The following is an 18,101-nucleotide window of genomic DNA, read 5'->3' as shown; positions in this document are numbered from 1 at the left end:
CATTAATTGTTTATGGTTCATTGAACATGCATGTAAAACAGTGTTTAAACCCTTTACAATGAAGATTTGTGAAGTTATTTAGATTTTTACGAATTTTCTTTAAAAGACAGGGTCCTGAAAAAGGGAAGTTTTATTTTTTTGCTGTGTGTGTGTGTGTGTGCATATACATACAGTTGAAGTCGGAACTTGACATACAGTCGGAACTTGACATATATTTCAACTCAGTTTTTCACAATTCCTGACCCTTAATCCTAGTAAACATTCCCTGTCTTAGGTCAGTTAGGATCACTGCTTTATTTTAAGAATGTGAAATGTCAGAATAATAGTAGAGTGATTTATTTCAGCTTTTATTTATTAAACAGTTTACATACACTTAGTGTAAATTGGGTCAAACGGTTCTGGTAGCCTTCCACAAGCTTCCCACAATAAGTTGAATTTTGGCCCATTCCTCCTGACAGAGCTGGTGTAACTGAGTCAGGTTTGTAGGCCTCCTTGCTCGCACACGCTTTTTCAGCTCTGCCCACAAATTGTCTGTAGGATTTGAGGCCAGGGCTTTGTGATGGCCACTCCAATACCTTGACTTTGTTGTCCTTAAGCCATTTTGCCACAATTTTGCCACAGACCCATTTGCGTCCAAGCTTTAACTTAACTTAACTGATGTCTTGAGATGTTGCTTTAATATATGCCATCTATTTTGTGAAGTGCACCACTCCCTCGTGCAGCAAAGCACCCCCACAACACGATGCTGCCACCCCCGTGCTTCACGTCCAAGTCCCCATTTTTCCTCCAAACATAACGATGGTAATGATGGTCAAACTTACACTTAACTTTGTCCCCATGTGCAGTTGCAAACCGATGCTTTTTTTATGGCGGTTTTGGAGCAGTAGCTTCTTCCTTGCTGGGCGGCCTTTCAGGTTAAGTCTATATAGGATTCGTTTTACTGTGGATATAGTATGTTCATCTCTAGGAGACAGAATGCGTCTCCTTCCTGAGTGGTATGACGGCTGCGTGGACCTATGGTGTTTATACTTGCGTACTATTGTTTGTGCAGATGAACGTGGTACCTTCAGGCGTTTGGAAATTGAACCAGACTTGTAGAGGTCTACAATTTCTTTTCTGAGATCTTGGCTGATTTCTTTTGATTTTCCCATGATGTCAAGCAAAGAGGCACTGAGTTTGAAGGTAGGCCTTGAAATACATTCACAGTTACACCTCCAATTGACTCAAATGATGATGATCAGAAGCTTCTAAAGCCATGACATACTTTTCTGGCATTTTCCAAGCTGTTTAAAGGGACAGTCAACTTAGTATATGTAAACTTCTGACCCACTGGAATTGTGATACAGTGAATTATACATGAAATTACAGTGGGGCAAAAAGTATTTAGTCAGTCACCAATTGTGTTACACGCTGCAACCTTTATGACAAAGGGTGGCTACTTTGAAGAATATAAAATATATTTTGATTTGTTTAATACTTTTTTTTTGGTTACTACATGATTCCATATGTGTTATTTCATAGTTTCATAGTATTCACTATTTTTCTGCAATATAGTAAAAATAAAGAAAAACCCTTGAATGAGTAGGTGTGGCAAAACTTCTGACTGGTACTGTATATACAGGTCCCCATATCTGACTTCAGACCAGTCCCAAGATGCTTGGGGTTGTAGAGCAAAATGGAGAACACTCTTGTTCGTGACAGTCTCATCTTTTAATGGAGGGGTCTGTAGCTCCCTTCAGTAACCACAAGCACAACCGTTCTTTGATTTTAACTGGCGGCTTTATTCTGTAGTTTTAGTCAGAATTATCACCTTCCGTGAGAACTATAAAGTAAATGAAAAATACAGTTAAGCACACTCTTACAACCTCCTTATCTTACGAGTGACTTATTAGCTTGGTATAACTCTGAAGTGCTTACATACATAACAGTTTAACCGGCGCTATAACAGTATCATATTAAACACATGAATAAAGGAAAAATACCTCATTGGCTGCTTATTACAGAAGGGAGGAAATCAAACTTCACACTTATTATTCCTGGCATGAATTCACACTTCATCCCAACATACACGCTGCAACCTTTATGACATGAAAACTTAGCTAACGCAGCGCAGTATTGCCTTCCCTCCAAAAGTGTGTTGCTACAATAAGGATCCCCGTTACAACAGTATTAGCTACGTTGTTCGACTTGTCTTATTATTTCCCTTGCACAGCAGACACGTAAACAATTCAAACAAACAACATAACCTCCAAGTCTAACTGTCAGTTACAGGGTCAATTTGAAGGCCAAACTGTTCTGACACTACAGACGATTTTGTGAGAATACCAATTTTTGGGATGTCTCATGGTTTGGCAAAACACTGCTCTAGCGCTGTCACCTTTGACCGCAGATGCGGAAAATGCGACATCGGTGAATGAGGTGGATTAAGACGCATCCAATGCAGGAAAACATATCTCTAGCTTAAATTGACCGATTTTTAAATGTTTCTATGGCCACTATTTATTAGATTTTTTACATATATATTTTTTTAAGCATGCTAATTGGATTTAATGAGTACAGTTAGGCCTTGAGGGTTACACACTAATGCCAGATAGCCTAAAATAATGAAAGGAAAACCTCAATGTAGGCTATAGATATAGATTGCACAATAATTATACCGTTATGGATTTAGAAGGTATTGTTTTCCCTTTATTCATCCCTCCCTCCCTCCCTCCCTCCCTCCCTCCCTCCCTCCCTCCCTCCCTCCCTCCCTCCCTCCCTCCCTCCCTCCCTCCCTCCCTCCCTCCCTCCCTCCCTCCCTCCCGCCACCCACCTGCCCTTCATCAACACAATATTTCATGACCCTAAACCTGCCCGCCACACAGATATAACCGTGGGGACTGCAGGTGATGCGGTTATGCGTCATCCCACTCATCACGTGTGTGTGTGTGTGTGTGTGTGTGTGTGTGTGTGTGTATGATAATAAGTGTAGGCTTTTACATGAAATCTGATCTGACCTCAGTTATTAACAGGCTTTAAGTTTCACTTTATTAGATTAGAACTGATCTGTAATACAGAAGGTGACAGTGCTTGACAAAAACACAACACAACATCAATGGAGGTGATAAACATGATATTTATCTCAGAGTAAAAAGGGTCAATCTGTGATTGCTTTATCCATTTTGGACTGTTAAATAAATGATCTACTGTATACCCATTGATTCATGAATGTCACGTGTGCTCCCTCCGGCATCTAGGTCGCCAGGCTGCTCGTTATGGCACACACCTGTCACCATCGTTACGTGCACCTGCGCGTATACAGACTCACCTGGACTCCATTACCTCCCTGATTACTTTCCCTATACATTTCACTCCCTTTGGTTCCTTCCCCAGGCGTCGTTGTTTCAGTTTCATGTCTGTTCGTGTTTTGTATTTAGTTGCGTTTATTTATTAAAACACTCACTCCCTGAACTTGCTTCTTGACTCTCAGCGCACATCATTACAATGAAGGATATAACTTATACAGTGCATTCGGAAAGTATTCAGACCCCTTGACTTTTTCCACATTTTGTTACGTTACAGCCATATTCTAAAATAGATTAAATCGTTTCCTCCCCCCTCATTAATCTACATCCAATAGTCATACTGACAAAGAAAAAACAGGTTTTTAGACATTTTTGCCAATGTATTAAAAATTTAAAACAGAAACCTTATTTACATAAGTATTCAGATCCTTTGCTATGAGACTTAAATTGAGCTCAGGTGCATCCTGTTTCCATTGATCATCCTTGATGCTTCTACAACTTGATTGGAGTCTACCTGTGGTAAATTCAATTGATTAGAAATTATTTGGAAAGGCACACACCTGTCTATATAAGCTCCAAGACAGGATTGTCTTGCACAGATCTGGAGAAGGGCACCAAAAAATGTCTGCAGCATTGAAGGTCCCCAAGAACACAGTGGTCTCCTCATTCTTAAGTGTAAAAAGTTTGGAAAAACCAAGACTCTTCCAAGAGCTGGCCGCCTGGCCAAAATGAGGAATCGGGGAAGAAGGGCCTTGGTCAGGGAAGTGACCAAGAACCCGATGGTTACTCTGACAGAGCTCTAGAGTTCCTCTGGAAATGGGAGACCCTTCCACTCCTCAGTAAAAGGCACTTGATAGCCCGCTTGGAGTTTGCCAAAAGGCACCTAAACGACTCTCCGAGCATGAGAAACAAGATTCTCTGGTCTGATAAAACCAAGATTGAACTATTTGGCCTGAATGCCAAGCGTCAAGTCTGGAGAAACTTGGCACTATCCCTATGGCGAAGCATGGTGATGGCAGCATCATGCTGTAGGGTTGCTTTTCAGTGGCAGGTAGACTAGTCAGGATCGAGGGAAAGATAAACAGAGAAAAGTACAGACAGATCCTTGATGAAAACCTACTCCAGAGCGCTCAGGACCTCAGACCGGGGAGAAGATTTATCTTCTAACAGGACATCACTAAGCACACAGCCAAGACAAAGCAGGATTGGCTTCGGGACAAGTCTCCAAGTGTCCTTGAGAGGCCCAGCCAGAGCCCGGACTTGAACCCGATAGAACATCTCTGGAGAATCCTGAAAATAGCTGTGCAGCGACGCTCCCCATCCAACCTGACAGAGCTTGAGATGATTTGTAGAGAAGAATGGGAGAAACTCCCCAATTACAAGTGTGCCAAGAAGACTCGAGGTTGCAATCACTGCCAATGGTTCTTCAGCAAAGTACTGAGTAAAGGGTCTATTTCAGTTTTTTTTATTTGGCATTATTATCAATCATGGTCAGTCCTTGTATCCATAGCTCTGTCTGAGTTTGAGTGGTTACATTTATCCAGCCCCATCGCTCAGTTGTTTACCGAAACAGTGGCGTGGAGGCCATTTGATTGTTGGAACTGCACATTTCCTCTTAAGTGCAGCTCCTGCTTGTAAAAAAATATTTAAATGGCACTAGCTATATTTGGTTGAAATGATCAAAATAGAAAACTATTAGTTTGGAAAACCAAAGTATATATTTTGATACGGTAATGAACAGAGACTTTGGAACTCTTGTGCTGTAGTATACAGTAAGAGAAGCTTCTAGAGCTCTCTGGTCTCTCCTGTCCTCTCTCATCTGTACCACTGCAGGAATAGGTCAGCCTTCTCTCACTGTGGCTCAGCTTTAGTCAGAGGTGTGTGTGTGTGTCATAATGGTTTAGCTTTAAAATGAGGTGGGGAACTGAGATCACTGTAGACCTGTCTGTCACCTGTATTCTCTTTGTCTTCTAGACATCTGGGTCAATGCAGAGGAGCATTCAAAAGGTTGGGTTGCTCTTGTATGATGCTTTGACCGTTCTACCTGTCTAACAGATTAACCCTACAGTGGCAGAGAGATATGGAATGATGAGGATGAAGGGGAGGGGGAGGAAAAAGGAGGAGGACCAGGGAGATGAGTCAGAGTGGACAGGAGAGGAGCAATGAGGAATCAGAGATAACAACAACCTCGGGGCTGTGGCCTTCAGGCAGAATGTGTCTTCGGCCAGGTCTTGTCCCGCTAACAGACAAATGTTATTGTACAGAAATGGTCTGAGGAAAAAAGGAGAATTATGAATGGAGCAGGCAGGTAACCCGTGATACAAGTCTGTATTCAACGTCCATCTATGTCTGAGGATGACGGGAGATGATGTGGAAACCGTCCATTAGGGGCAACAGTGAGTGCTGTTACTGTCAAGGTTTCTGTAAGCATCTACCTCTGGTTCCACCAAAGGCTGCGTGTTTGAATCCAGCGATTTTGTTGTCTTTGAAATCATTATTTTAAGCCTTTCCCAAACCTTAACCCATACCTTAACCATTTGGAGTCAATGCCTAAACGTAACCTTAAACATGTTGAAATTTGACGTTAGAGAAACATGGATGAACGTCTAATTCTGATGCGAGACTGTGAGAGCTAGTTGGTATGAAGAAGGATGGATGGAAAGAAAATAAGGTAGATTTGAGGCATGAAATAACCAAGGGCTAGGAGAGAGGAAATGAAGAGGAGAGATAGAAAGCCTAGTATTTGTATGAGCAGGTCTATGTATTTGCCCTTCAGTAGGCTACTCACACTCACCATTGAGTCACCAGTGTCAGAGAAGAGCTGTAGGTCATAGGGTTTGAATGGTGGCTCACCATCTACGGCCAAACGTGTGTGTGTGTGTGTGTGAGAGAGAGCTGGTGAAAGAGGGATGGGAGAGAGAAAGCGATGTGAACAGACACCGAGTTTCTCTGTATGATTGTCTCAGCAGTGTTTCAACACATCAGAGACCTGTGTCTTTTAAGCTTACATCAGAGGTGTGTGTGTGTGTGTGTGTGTGTGTGTGTGTGTGTGTTTGTTTAAGTGTCTCAGAAATAGCAGTATTAATGGGCTCTTACATCCACACTGCAGGGGGTCCCAAGCTCAAAACGCCTACAGCTATTCACAGTCACAGAGAACAGAACAGCAGAGAAACACAGAACAAAGCACACACACACACACACACACACACACACACACTTACACCCCCAATCTCTCTCTGTAGGCCTGCGGAGCGTTCTGGAGAGGATGTGGATATTATTCTGACCAGACTTAAAGGGGTAAAAGCCTTCCAGAGGTTCCACCCCTCCCTGCTGCTGCAGATCTGCTCCTGTGCCTTCTACGAATACCTGGAGAAAGGCATCACCTGGAAGTATACGCACACACACACACACTCTCACACACTGACACACTCACTCAGTGGTATGAACCCCTGGGTAAAGGCCTCCCCTGTACTTCATTGGCTTTCAGCTCTACTATGACTCGTCACTATACTGTTGACCGTTTTATAAGCTGTTATGTGATGGTGCTATGCTCTGTGCAGTGTTCCGCCAAGGTGACATCGGGACCAGCTGGTATGCTGTTCTGTCTGGCTCTCTGGACGTCAAGGTGTCGGAAACAGCCAACCACCAGGTAAATCAGGCATGCTTGATACATTTGACTACAGCTCTATTCGGGGTTCCTCCTCTCTCGAAAGTTATGCTTTCCCTCCAGAGTTCTCTGTGCTGTTAGTCTCGTGTTGCACCTTGTGTAGTCCCATTACAGCCTTGATGAATGTTTCAAAGTGCATTGCCTACAATGCTCCCATGTTAAAATATGCACGCTGGGCTAGCAGCTAGCGCGCTCCGGTTTTAGCTCTGAGCAAAGCTGCTGCCTCTCAAACGCTCCTCTGAGGATTGAGCTAGTTACTGTGTGGAGGGTTCAGAGATGCTATAGTGAGACCGAGCGACGGACAGACAGAATATATAGAGCGTGCAGGATTGGTTGTTAAAATTTGAGATGGAACAAAATGTCCAGTTACAAGTCCCTGTACCCGTTTGCCATGTTCATGTCTATGGGCATAGCCTGGCCTAGTTCTGATGGCCGTTTCTGAAATGTCATTTGGGACAGTAGGAAGATGTTAAGTCCCCTCCTATCATATTAGACACGAGGGAGAGAGTGTGTGCACACGTGCAGGAAAGTAAGTATGTGACTGTGCTTGTGTGTGTGTGTGTGTGCATGTGCCTGCGCTTGTGTGTGTCTGCATGTGACTGTGTGTGTGTGTGACCTTGTCTGAGTGGTCAGATTATGGTCTTCCCTGAGGTGAGTTCTTAACGAGAAAATCCATCCAAGAACCCTTCACAAGTGAATATATGAAAATATGGAACCCTTCACAAGTGAATATATGAAACATGTTAAATGTGGCCATGTAATAGAACAACATGTTAAATGTGGCCATGCTAGACAGGAATCTAGAACAACATGTTAAATGTGGCCATGCTAGAAAGGACAGAAGAACAACATGTTAAATGTGGCCATGCTAGACAGGAATCTAGAACAACATGTTAAATGTGGCCATGCTAGAAAGGACAGAAGAACAACATGTTAAATGTGGCCATGCTAGAACAACACGTTCTAACCACTAGTATGATTTGAACTACTAGCCTTACAACATTGACCCTTAGGCTGTGTTTACACAGGCATTCCAATTCTGATATTTTTCCACTAATTGGTCTTTTGACCAGTCAGATCAGCTCTTTGCCAATAATTTGCCTCTGTAAACACAGCCTTAGATAAGAAGTGGGTCTGGATTGAACAAGCTTCTGTCTCTGTGCAAGGCTGCATTTACATAGTTCTGATCTTTTGCCCAATTATAGGCAAAAAATCTGATCTGATTGGTCAAAAGACCAATTAGTGGCAAAAATATCAGATTGGGGCTACCTGTGTAAATGCAGTCTAGCTATCCTCAGTGCTGATGTTTGTTCTTGCTCTAGAAATGAATTGCCCTTTTGTGGACAAAGATTTATTGACTTGAATAGCGTTGAATGTAACTGAATCACATAAGTTCATGAAATTGAGTGTGTTCTGCCTGTGTGTGTCTAGGATGCTGTCACTATCTGCACGCTGGGAATCGGGACGGCGTTTGGAGAGTCGATTCTGGATAATACTCCTCGCCACGCCACCATCGTCAGCAGAGAGACCAGCGAATTGCTCCGCATTGAACAGAGAGAGTTCAAGAGCCTATGGGAGGTGAGAGAGAGGAAGAGAGAGACACACAATTCAAATTCTGAAGTGGTTCATGCTCTGGCCACAAGATGGCTGTCCACTGTTAATACCAGGCCTCCAGTACAGTCCTGTTTGTGTGAGCTTGTGGAACCTGCTGTCATTTTCACTGCCTGGGGGCATTAGGATGATACATGCTCCAACTGAACCAGTCATCATGTGTGTGAGTGTTTTTGAGCATGGGGGGGGGGTCTTTAAAGTGTCCAGTAGGTTATAGGGAGAGAGGAGGAGTAGGATGTGGAGGAAGTATAATAGCACTAGTGGGCTAAGAGTGTTTTTGTCTCTGTGCTAAGTGCACTCTCCCCCTGGCTGTCTTTCTTCAGCTCTCCCTCTCTCAGCTCTTTCTCTTCTCTGGCATCTATTTTAGGAGTCTAGAGATAGATCAGAGAGAGCGTGTCTGAGGCTAGCTCTTACAATGGACATAAAAACCTCAGTGTTTTGATCTTATGTCAAGTGTGTGTGTGTTTGTGTGTGTGTTTGACACAGGAAGAGATTAGGATTCAAACAGTGTAACGGTGTGAGATATTAGCCTTGGTGCCAGTCTCTTACTGCTGCCATTGTCTTGAAGTAGCATATCACGCTGGTTAAAGGAGAGGAAACCACAAAGTGTCTGAAAGCTAGATCTGTCATAACACCTCCCCAGGGCCAGGTCACACTGACTGAGTCACACCATTTGACAGATGATACAATAGTATTACTACAGGGGCCCAGAGACATGGCTGGACAGGGCCACCACTTTTAACCCATATACTATTCTTCTCAACCCCACACAGTCACCCCAGGGTGTGTCAACTTCTGTCTTGTGGAATAAGAGGCGGCAGAGGAAAGGTTAGCCACTCACTTAATGAAAAATGTAATCATTATTTGATATTTGTTACAGTACTTTTTCAGTGCTATTTACTTGAGAACATGTTTCTTAGAATTTACACACTAGATAATGGCGCCGGAGGCAAGCGACACCGAAGCACCAGCTGTTCCGGACAATTGTGCGATCATGCTCTCCGTAGCCGATGTGAGCAAGACCTTTAAACATGTAAAAATTCACAAGGCCGCAGAGCCAGATGGTTACCAGGATGTGTACTCAGAGCATGCGTGGACTAACTGGCAAGTGTCTTCACTGATATTTTCAACCACTCCCTGACCAAGTCTGTAATACCTACATGTTTCAAGCAGACCACCATAGTCCCTGTGCCCAAGATCAAGTCAAGAAAGCGAAGGTAACCTACCTAAATGACTGCCACCCCATACGACTCATGTCGGTAGCCATGAAATTCTTTGAAAGGCTGGTCATGGCTCACATCAACACCGTCATCCCGGAAACCCTAGAGCCACTCCAATTTGCCCAACAGATCCACAGATGATCTGCCACGTTGATCCTAAACATGGGGGCCCCTCAGGGGTGTGTGCTTAGTGCCCTCCAGTACTCCCTTTTCACCCAACACCGCGTGGCCAAGCACGACTGCAACACGACACAAGAGTGGTAGGCCTGATCACTGACAATAATGAGTCAGCCTATAGCCTAGAGGAGGTCAGAGACCTGGCAGTGTGGTGCCAGGACAACAACCTCTCTCTCTCAACGTGAGCAAGACAAAGGAGCTGATCATGGACTACAGGAAAAGGAGGGCCGTAACACTCCCCCATTCACATCGATGTGGCTGTAGTGGAGCGGGTCGAGAGTTTCAGGTTCCTTAGTGTCCTCATCACCAACAAACTATCATGGTCCGAACACACCAAGACATTCTTGAAGCGGGAACGACAATGCCTTTTCCCCCTCAGGAGACTGAAAAGATTTGGCATGGCTCCCCAGTTCTACAGCTGCACCATCGAGAGCATCCTGACCGGTTGCATCACCTCCTGGTATGGCAACTGCTTGGCATCCGACCATAAGGCACTGCAGAGGGTAGTGCTTACAGCCCTGTATATCACCGCGGCCAAGCTTCCTGCCATCCAGGACCTATATACTAGGCGTTGTCAGAGGAAGGCCTAAAAAATGTACAAAGACTATGGTCATCCGAGTCAAACTGTTCTCTCTGCTACTGCGCGGGAAATGGTACCAGAGTGCCAAGTCTAGGACCAAAAGGATCCTTAACAGCTACAACCCCCAAGCCATAAGACTGCTGAACAATTAATCAAATGGCCTCCCTTTGTTTTTACACTGCTGCTACTCGCTGTTTATTATCTGCAGTATGCATAGTCACTTTACCCCTACCTAAATGTACAAATTACCTCGAATAACCTGTACCCCACATTGACTCAGTACACACTTGAAGTCGCAAGTTTATATACACCTTAGACAAATACATTTCAACTCAGTTTTTCACAATTGCTGACATTTAATCCTAGTAAAATTCCCTATCTCAGTTAGGATCACCACTTTATTTTAAGAATGTGAAATGTCAGAATAATAGTAGAGAGAATGTTTTATTTCTTTCATCACATTCCCAGTGGGTCAGAAGTTTTACATACACTCAATTAGTATTTGGTAGCATTGCCTTTAAATTGTTTAACTTGGATCAAATATTTCAGGTAGCCTTCCACAAGCTTTCCACAATAAGTTGGGTGAATTTTGGCCCATTCCTCCTGACAGAGCTGGTGTAACTGAGTCAGGTTTGTAGGCCTCCTTGCTCGCACACGTTTTTTCAGTTCTGCCCACAAATGTTCTATAGGGTTGAGGTCAGGGCTTTGTGATGGCCACTCCAATACCTTGACTTTGTTGTCCTTAAGCCATTTTGCCATAACTTTGGAGGTATGCTTGAGGTCATTGTCCATTTGGAAGACCCATTACAGACCAAACTTTAACTGATGTCTTGAGATGTTGCTTCAATATATCCACATCATTTTATTTTCTCATGATGCCATCTATTTTGTGAAGTGCACCAGTCCCTCGTGCAGCAAAGCACCCCCACAACATGATGCTGCCACCCCCGTGCTTCATGGTTGGGATGGCGTTCTTCGGCTTGTAAGCCTCCCCCAAACATAATGATGGTCATTATAGCCAAACAGTTCTATTTTTGTTTGTGTTTTTTGTTTCATCAGAACAGAGGACATTTTACCAAAAAAGTACCATCTTTGTCCCCATGTGCAGTTGCAAACCGTAGGCTTTTTTTTTTTATGGCGGTTTTGGAGCAGTGGCTTCTTCCTTGCTGAACGCCCTTTCAGGTTATTTCGATATAGAACTCGTTTTACTGTGGATATAGATACTTTTGTACCCGTTTCCTCCAGCATCTTCACAAGGCACTGAGTTTGAAGGTAGGCCTTGAAATACATCAACAATTAGCCTATCAGAAGCTTTTAAAGCCATGACATAATTTTCTGGAATTTTCCAAGCTGTTTAAAGGGACAGTCAACATAGTGCATGTAAACTTCTGACCTACTGGATTTGTGATACTGTGAATTATATGTGAAATAATCTGTCTGTAAACAATTGTTGGAAAAATTACTTGTGTCATGCACAAAGTAGATGCCCTAACCGACTTGCCAAAACTGTAGTTTGTTAACAAGAAATTTGTGGAGTGGTTGAAAAATGAGTTTTAATGACTCCAACCTAAGTGTATGTAAACTTCTGACTTCGACTGTATATAGCGTTGTTATTGTCGTTTTCTTTTATTTGTTACTTTAGTTTATTAGGTAAATATTTTCTAAACTCTGTTTTATTTTAAACTGTGTTGTTGGCTAAGGGCTTGTAAATAAGCATTTCACGGTAAGGTATTCGGCACATGTGACAAATACATTTGATTTGAATGGTCTTTGCCTAATAGTGACATTATAGTAACATTTTGGTTTCTTTGGGATTCTCTGAAACAAATGCTTTCTGTCTATCGTTCTTCCGTCTCTCTCTCACACACTCACACTCTCTCTCACACTCTCTCTCTCTCACACACACACTCCCCCTTTCTCTCGCTCTCTGAAAAGCTGTGATTGTCGTGGCAACCTCTGCTTGGTCGGGCGCTTGGCTCATTTAGAGAGACGCTAAGAACTGGAGCGCTGTTTCAAAGAGGACTGAGTGTGTGTGTGTGTGAGAGGAGACCTCTGGGGTAGTCCTGTGTGATGTGGATTACAGGAGCCGTGGGCACCTCTTAGGAGATCTTCCCAGCCGTAGAGCTTAGAGAAGACCCTGGGTGAGTTTAGTCGTGTGTGTGTGTGTGTGTGTGTGTGTGTGTGTGTGTGTGTGTGTGTGTGTGTGTGTGTGTGTGTGTGTGTGTGTGTGTGTGTGTGTGTGTGTGTGTGTGTGTGTGTGTGTATTCATTCATGACTTGATAGAAAATACAAACACCCGGTAAAGTCTGTTATGATTTTGGTGCAGATGTGATTAATCAGCTGATTGTTGTGTGTGTGTGTGTGTGTGTGTGTGTGTGTGTGTGTGTGTGTCAGCAGGTTCCTGAATGTTAAAGGGCCTCTCTTCCTGTGTGTGTGTGTGTTTTGGCAGACTCCTGAAGGCATGGGCTTGCCTGGTAATGACTTAAGAGACGTTAGAGTTCAGAATGACATAATACCGGAGAACGTTTGTAAGTTTATCCATGTGTGTGTTGCGCAATCAGGCAGGGTTAAGGAAATCAAGCAATCTGCAATATTTGTCTTGAAATATGGATATGAACACAAGAGCGAGTGGGGCTGATATAGGGCTGTTACAGTGACCGTCTTACCTCCACACCGGCAGCCACGAGTCATGACCGCAGTCAAATTCCACATGACCGTTGAGTCACAGTAGCCAGGCTTCTCCAAAACTGTCCTCTGGTGCCGCGGATGGTCATTAGTCCCCAACAAACTTGCTAACCGGCCTATTTATTGCCTTACCACCTCACGCCATTTGCACACACTGTATATTGACTTTTTCTACTGTATTATTGACTGTACGTTTGTTTACTCCATGTGTAACTCTGTTGTTTGTGTCGCACTGCTTTGCTTTATCTTGGCCAGGTTGCAGTTGTAAATGAGAACTTGTTCTCAACTGGCCTACCTGGTTAAATAAAGGTGAAATAAATCATATATATATATATATATTAAAAAGAGGAGGATTCCATCAACTTTCTATAGGCTAGGCCAACTATATTTATTTCTCAATTTTCCTAATATTAAACACATTGCTTCGCTTTACAACCAGAGTAGCCGACCTGACTGGCATGAAAATGAACTGTGGGTGACATATTTTTGATGGCCCATTCTAAATCAAAACAAATTTTACACGTATATGTAAAGACAAGATTAAAATGATGATGATGATGATGATGACAATATTAATAATAATTATAGTTTCACTTGTGAATGATGGCAAGTCTAAGGCAAGAAAAAGCACATGCAATTTTTTTTTGCGACTTTTTCAAATCATAGTCACGTGCATCAGTTAGCCTTGCCCATAGGCCTATATGTTTTGATAAGATTTCTCTCACAACTGAATTGGCCAAATAACTCCAAGCCTATAGGCCTATGACCCCTGGAACAGGGTTGGAGACCCCATAGCCTACAGAGCCTTGTGAAATGTGTTCTTATAAGCCCAGTTATTGTGCAATCGCGTGTGGAAAAAGGTGTGCGCTCAGCCCCGTCCTGTACTTCCTGTTCACCCATGACTGCGTGGCCACGCACATCTCCAACTCAAACGTCAAGTTTGCAGACCACACGACAGTGGTAGGCCTGATTACAAACAACGACGAAATAACCTACAGGGAGGAGGTGAGGGCCCTGGCGGAGTGGTGCCAGGAAACCAACCTCTCAACATCAACAAAACGAAGGAGCTGATCGTGGACTTCAGGAGACAGCAGAGGGAGCACACCCCCATTCACATCGATGGGGCCGCAGTGGAGAGGGTGAAAAGCTTCAAGTTCCTGTGTGTGCACATCACTGACAATCTGAAATATTCTATCCACACAGACCGTGTGGTGAAGAAGGTGCAACAGTGCCTCTTCAACAAAGAGGCAGAAGGAATCTTGCTTGGCCCCTAAGACCCTCATGAACTTCTACAGATGCACCATTGAGAGCATCCTGTTGAGCTGTATCACCACCTGGTACGGCAACTGCACCGTCCACAACCGCAGGGCTCTCCAGAGAGTGCGGTCAGCCCAACGCATTAACGGGGTCACACTGCCTGCCCTCCAGGACACCTACAGCGCCCGGTGTCACAGGAAGGCCGAGAAGACCATCAAGGACCTCAGCCACCCACTTCATATGTATATGCTGTATTCTAGCCAAGGATCATCCTATATAACTACTGCTGTACACACTTTTTATATTCATATACTGTCTATGCACATTATTTACACGTGTGTGTGTGTGTGTGTGTGTGTGTGTGTGTGTGTGTGTCAGAGTCGTGTGTATAGGTGGCAGGGAAGTCAGGCGCAGGAGAATCAAACTTAATGAAATGTAGTTGTTTAATGACTGTAAACAAAACATAACTCCAACACTAATGAATCATAATAAAACAAAATGGAGTACGAGGACCTGTCGCGCACCAATACAAACAACACAAAAACTGAACAATAAACAATCTCTGACAGACATGAGGGGAAACAGAGGGTTAAATACACAACAGGTAATGAACGGGATTGAAACCAGGTGTATAGGAAGACAAGACAAAACCAATGGAAAATGAAAAATGGATCAATGATGGCTAGAAGACCGGTGACGTCGATCGCCGAGCACCGCCCGAACAAGGAGAGACCTTGACTTCGGCAGAAGTCGTGACACTGTGTGTGTTTAGATATAGAGAGATAGATAGATACAGTTGAAGTCGGAAGTTTACATACACTTAGGTTGGAGTCATTAAAACTCATTTTTCAACCACTCCACAAATTTCTTGTTATCAATCTATAGTTTGGGCAAGTCTGTTAGGGCATCTACTGTGTGCATGACAAAAGTAATTTTTCCAACAATTGTTTACAGACAGATTATTTCACATATAATTCACAGTATCACAAATGAGGTAGGTCAGAAGTTCCAGAAAAAAATGTCATGGCTTTAGAAGCTTCTGATAGGCTAATTGACATCATTTGAGTCAATTGGGGGTGTACCTATGGATGTATTTCAAGGCCCACCTTCAAACTCAGTGCCTCTTTGCTTGACATCATGGTAAAATCAAAAGAAATCAGCCAAGACCTCAAAAGAAATTGTAGACCTCCCCAAGTCTGGTTAATCTTTGGGAGCAATTTCCAAATGCCTGAAGGTACCACGTTCATCTATACAAACAATAGTACACAAGTATAAACACCATGGGACCACGCAGCCGTCAAACCGCTCAGGAAGGAGATGCGTTCTGTCTCCTAGAGATGAACGTACTTTAGTGCGAAAAGTGCAAATCAATCCCAGAACAACAGCAAAGGACCTTGTGAAGATGCTGGAGGAAACGGGTACAAAAGTATCTATATCCTCAGTAAAACGAGTCCTATATTGACATAACCTGAAAGGCCGCACAGTAAGGAAAAAGCCACTGCTCCAAAACCGCCATAAAAAAGCCAGACTACGGTTTGCAACTGCACATGGGTACAAAGATCATACTTTTTGGAAAAATGTCCTCTGGTCTGATGAAACAAAAATAGAACGGTTTGACCATAATGACCATTGTTATGTTTGGAGGATAAATGGGGAGGCTTGCAAGCCAAAGAACACTATCCCAACCGTGAAGCACTGGGGTGGCAGCATCATGTTGTGGGGGTGTTTTGCTACAGGAGGGACTGGTGCACTTCACAAAATAGATGGCTTCATAAAAAAAGAAAATGATGTGGATATATTGAAGCAACATCTCAAGACATCAGTCAGGAAGTTAAAGCTTGGTTGCAAATGGTTCTTCTAAATGGACAATAACCCCAAGCTTGTTGACCCCAATGACCCCAAAGTTGTGACAAAATGGCTTAAGAACAACAAAGTCAAGGTATTGGAGTGGCCATCACAAAGCCCTGACCTCAATCCTATAGAACATTTGTGGGCAGAACTGAAAAAGCATGTGTGAGCCAGAAGGTCTACAAACCTGACTCAGTTACACCAGCTCTGTCAGGAGGAATGGGACAAAATTCACCCAACTTATGGAAGCTTGTGGAAGGCTACCCGAAACGTTTGAACCAAGTTAAACAATTTAAAGGCAAAGCTACCAAATACTAATTGAGTGACCCACTGGGAATGTGATGAAAGAAATAAAAGCTGAAATGTATTATTCTGTCTACTATTATTCTGACATTTCACATTCATAAAGTGGTGATCCTAACTGACCTGAGACAGGGAATTTATACTAGGTTTAAATTTAAGGAATTATGAAAAACTAAGTTTCAATGTATTTGGCTAAGGTGTATGTAAACTTCCGACTTCAACTGTAGATTGATGGCTAGGTGTGTGTGACCAAAAATATGTATTTGAGTGTTGACTGGCCACTATATGAAAGAGGATCCCAGCTTTCTCATGCTGCTATATTTGAAAGTTAAGCACATGAATCCGCTTTACAACCAGGCTACCAACCTGGCATATGTAAAATAATGCCATGGGAAATATAAGCAAATCTTGTCTGCTAAATCAACTAGTGTAGCCCACAGCCATATGGCATAGCCAGATCATGGCCTAACATAAGGACGACAGAATATGCTATGCTATTCTACTGAAATAGGCAAGATTTTTCTTCATGTCATGTTGTTGTTTCTTTAGACCTGCCTAAAATAAATAATGGATTTATTGTGACGGTGTTGGATATATTACATGGATTTATTGTGACGGTGTTGGATATATTACATGGATTTATTGTGACGGTGTTGGATATATTACATGGATTTATTGTGACGGTGTTGGATATATTACATGGATTTATTGTGACGGTGTTGGATATATTACATGGATTTATTGTGACGGTGTTGGATATATTACATGGATTTATTGTGACGGTGTTGGATATATTACATGGATTTATTGTGACGGTGTTGGATATATTACATGGATTTATTGTGACGGTGTTGGATATATTACATGGATTTATTGTGACGGTGTTGGATATATTACATGGATTTATTTCACATTTTAAAGTTTAGATGTTCCAAAGGTCTGCATCAGTGGCTTATAGTTTATGTGTGGAAGGCCTGAAATGCTAAACGTGTTTTATGTTAATTAACGGGCGATTACCGCGAGACCGACAGTTATTTGCATGACAGTTACCGACTGACAAAAATGAATGGCGGCAGCAGCCCTAGGCGCTGACACACACTTGCTAAACACTCCACTGCACTCTGTCGTCCTTGCTGTACTCATTGACCCTGATTAGAATACAGCCTCGTGCATGTGTGTGTTTGTTAGGTCATCTGAGATGTTCCACATGTAAACGGTCCCTAGGTGACAACGGGGCTTTGTTTTGAGGGAAGGTTGTAGGCTGTGTGTGCCGGCGTACGTGCGCGTGCTCGTTCGAAAGGGGAAAGGGAAGGCGGGGGGGGATACCTAGTCAGTTGTACAACTGAATGCCTTCAACTGAAATGTGTCTTCCGCATTTAACCCAACCCCTCTGAATCGGGGGGGGGGGGGGCTGCCTTAATGGAATGTGTGGGTAAGGGGGGTGGAGCTACTCAGGGTCATATATTGAT

General features: G+C 43.2%; 1 protein-coding gene across 1 annotated transcript in view; it reads left to right on the top strand.

Moving 5' to 3' along the window:
* LOC139377406 (rap guanine nucleotide exchange factor 4-like) overlaps nucleotides 1-18,101 on the top strand; it is a 42,704-nt gene that overhangs the window by 11,798 nt on the left and 12,805 nt on the right. Inside the window, exons 2-4 of the mRNA XM_071120435.1 lie at nucleotides 6,527-6,669; nucleotides 6,845-6,933; nucleotides 8,383-8,529. Of these exons, the coding sequence (XP_070976536.1) occupies nucleotides 6,527-6,669; nucleotides 6,845-6,933; nucleotides 8,383-8,529 (379 nt within the window). The remainder of the gene's footprint in view (nucleotides 1-6,526; nucleotides 6,670-6,844; nucleotides 6,934-8,382; nucleotides 8,530-18,101) is intronic.

Source organism: Oncorhynchus clarkii, chromosome 20 (assembly GCF_045791955.1).
Source record: "Oncorhynchus clarkii lewisi isolate Uvic-CL-2024 chromosome 20, UVic_Ocla_1.0, whole genome shotgun sequence".
NCBI lineage: Eukaryota > Metazoa > Chordata > Actinopteri > Salmoniformes > Salmonidae > Oncorhynchus > Oncorhynchus clarkii.
The sequence above is the reverse complement of the archived record's forward strand: the minus strand, read 5'-3'. Positions and strand labels throughout refer to the sequence as shown.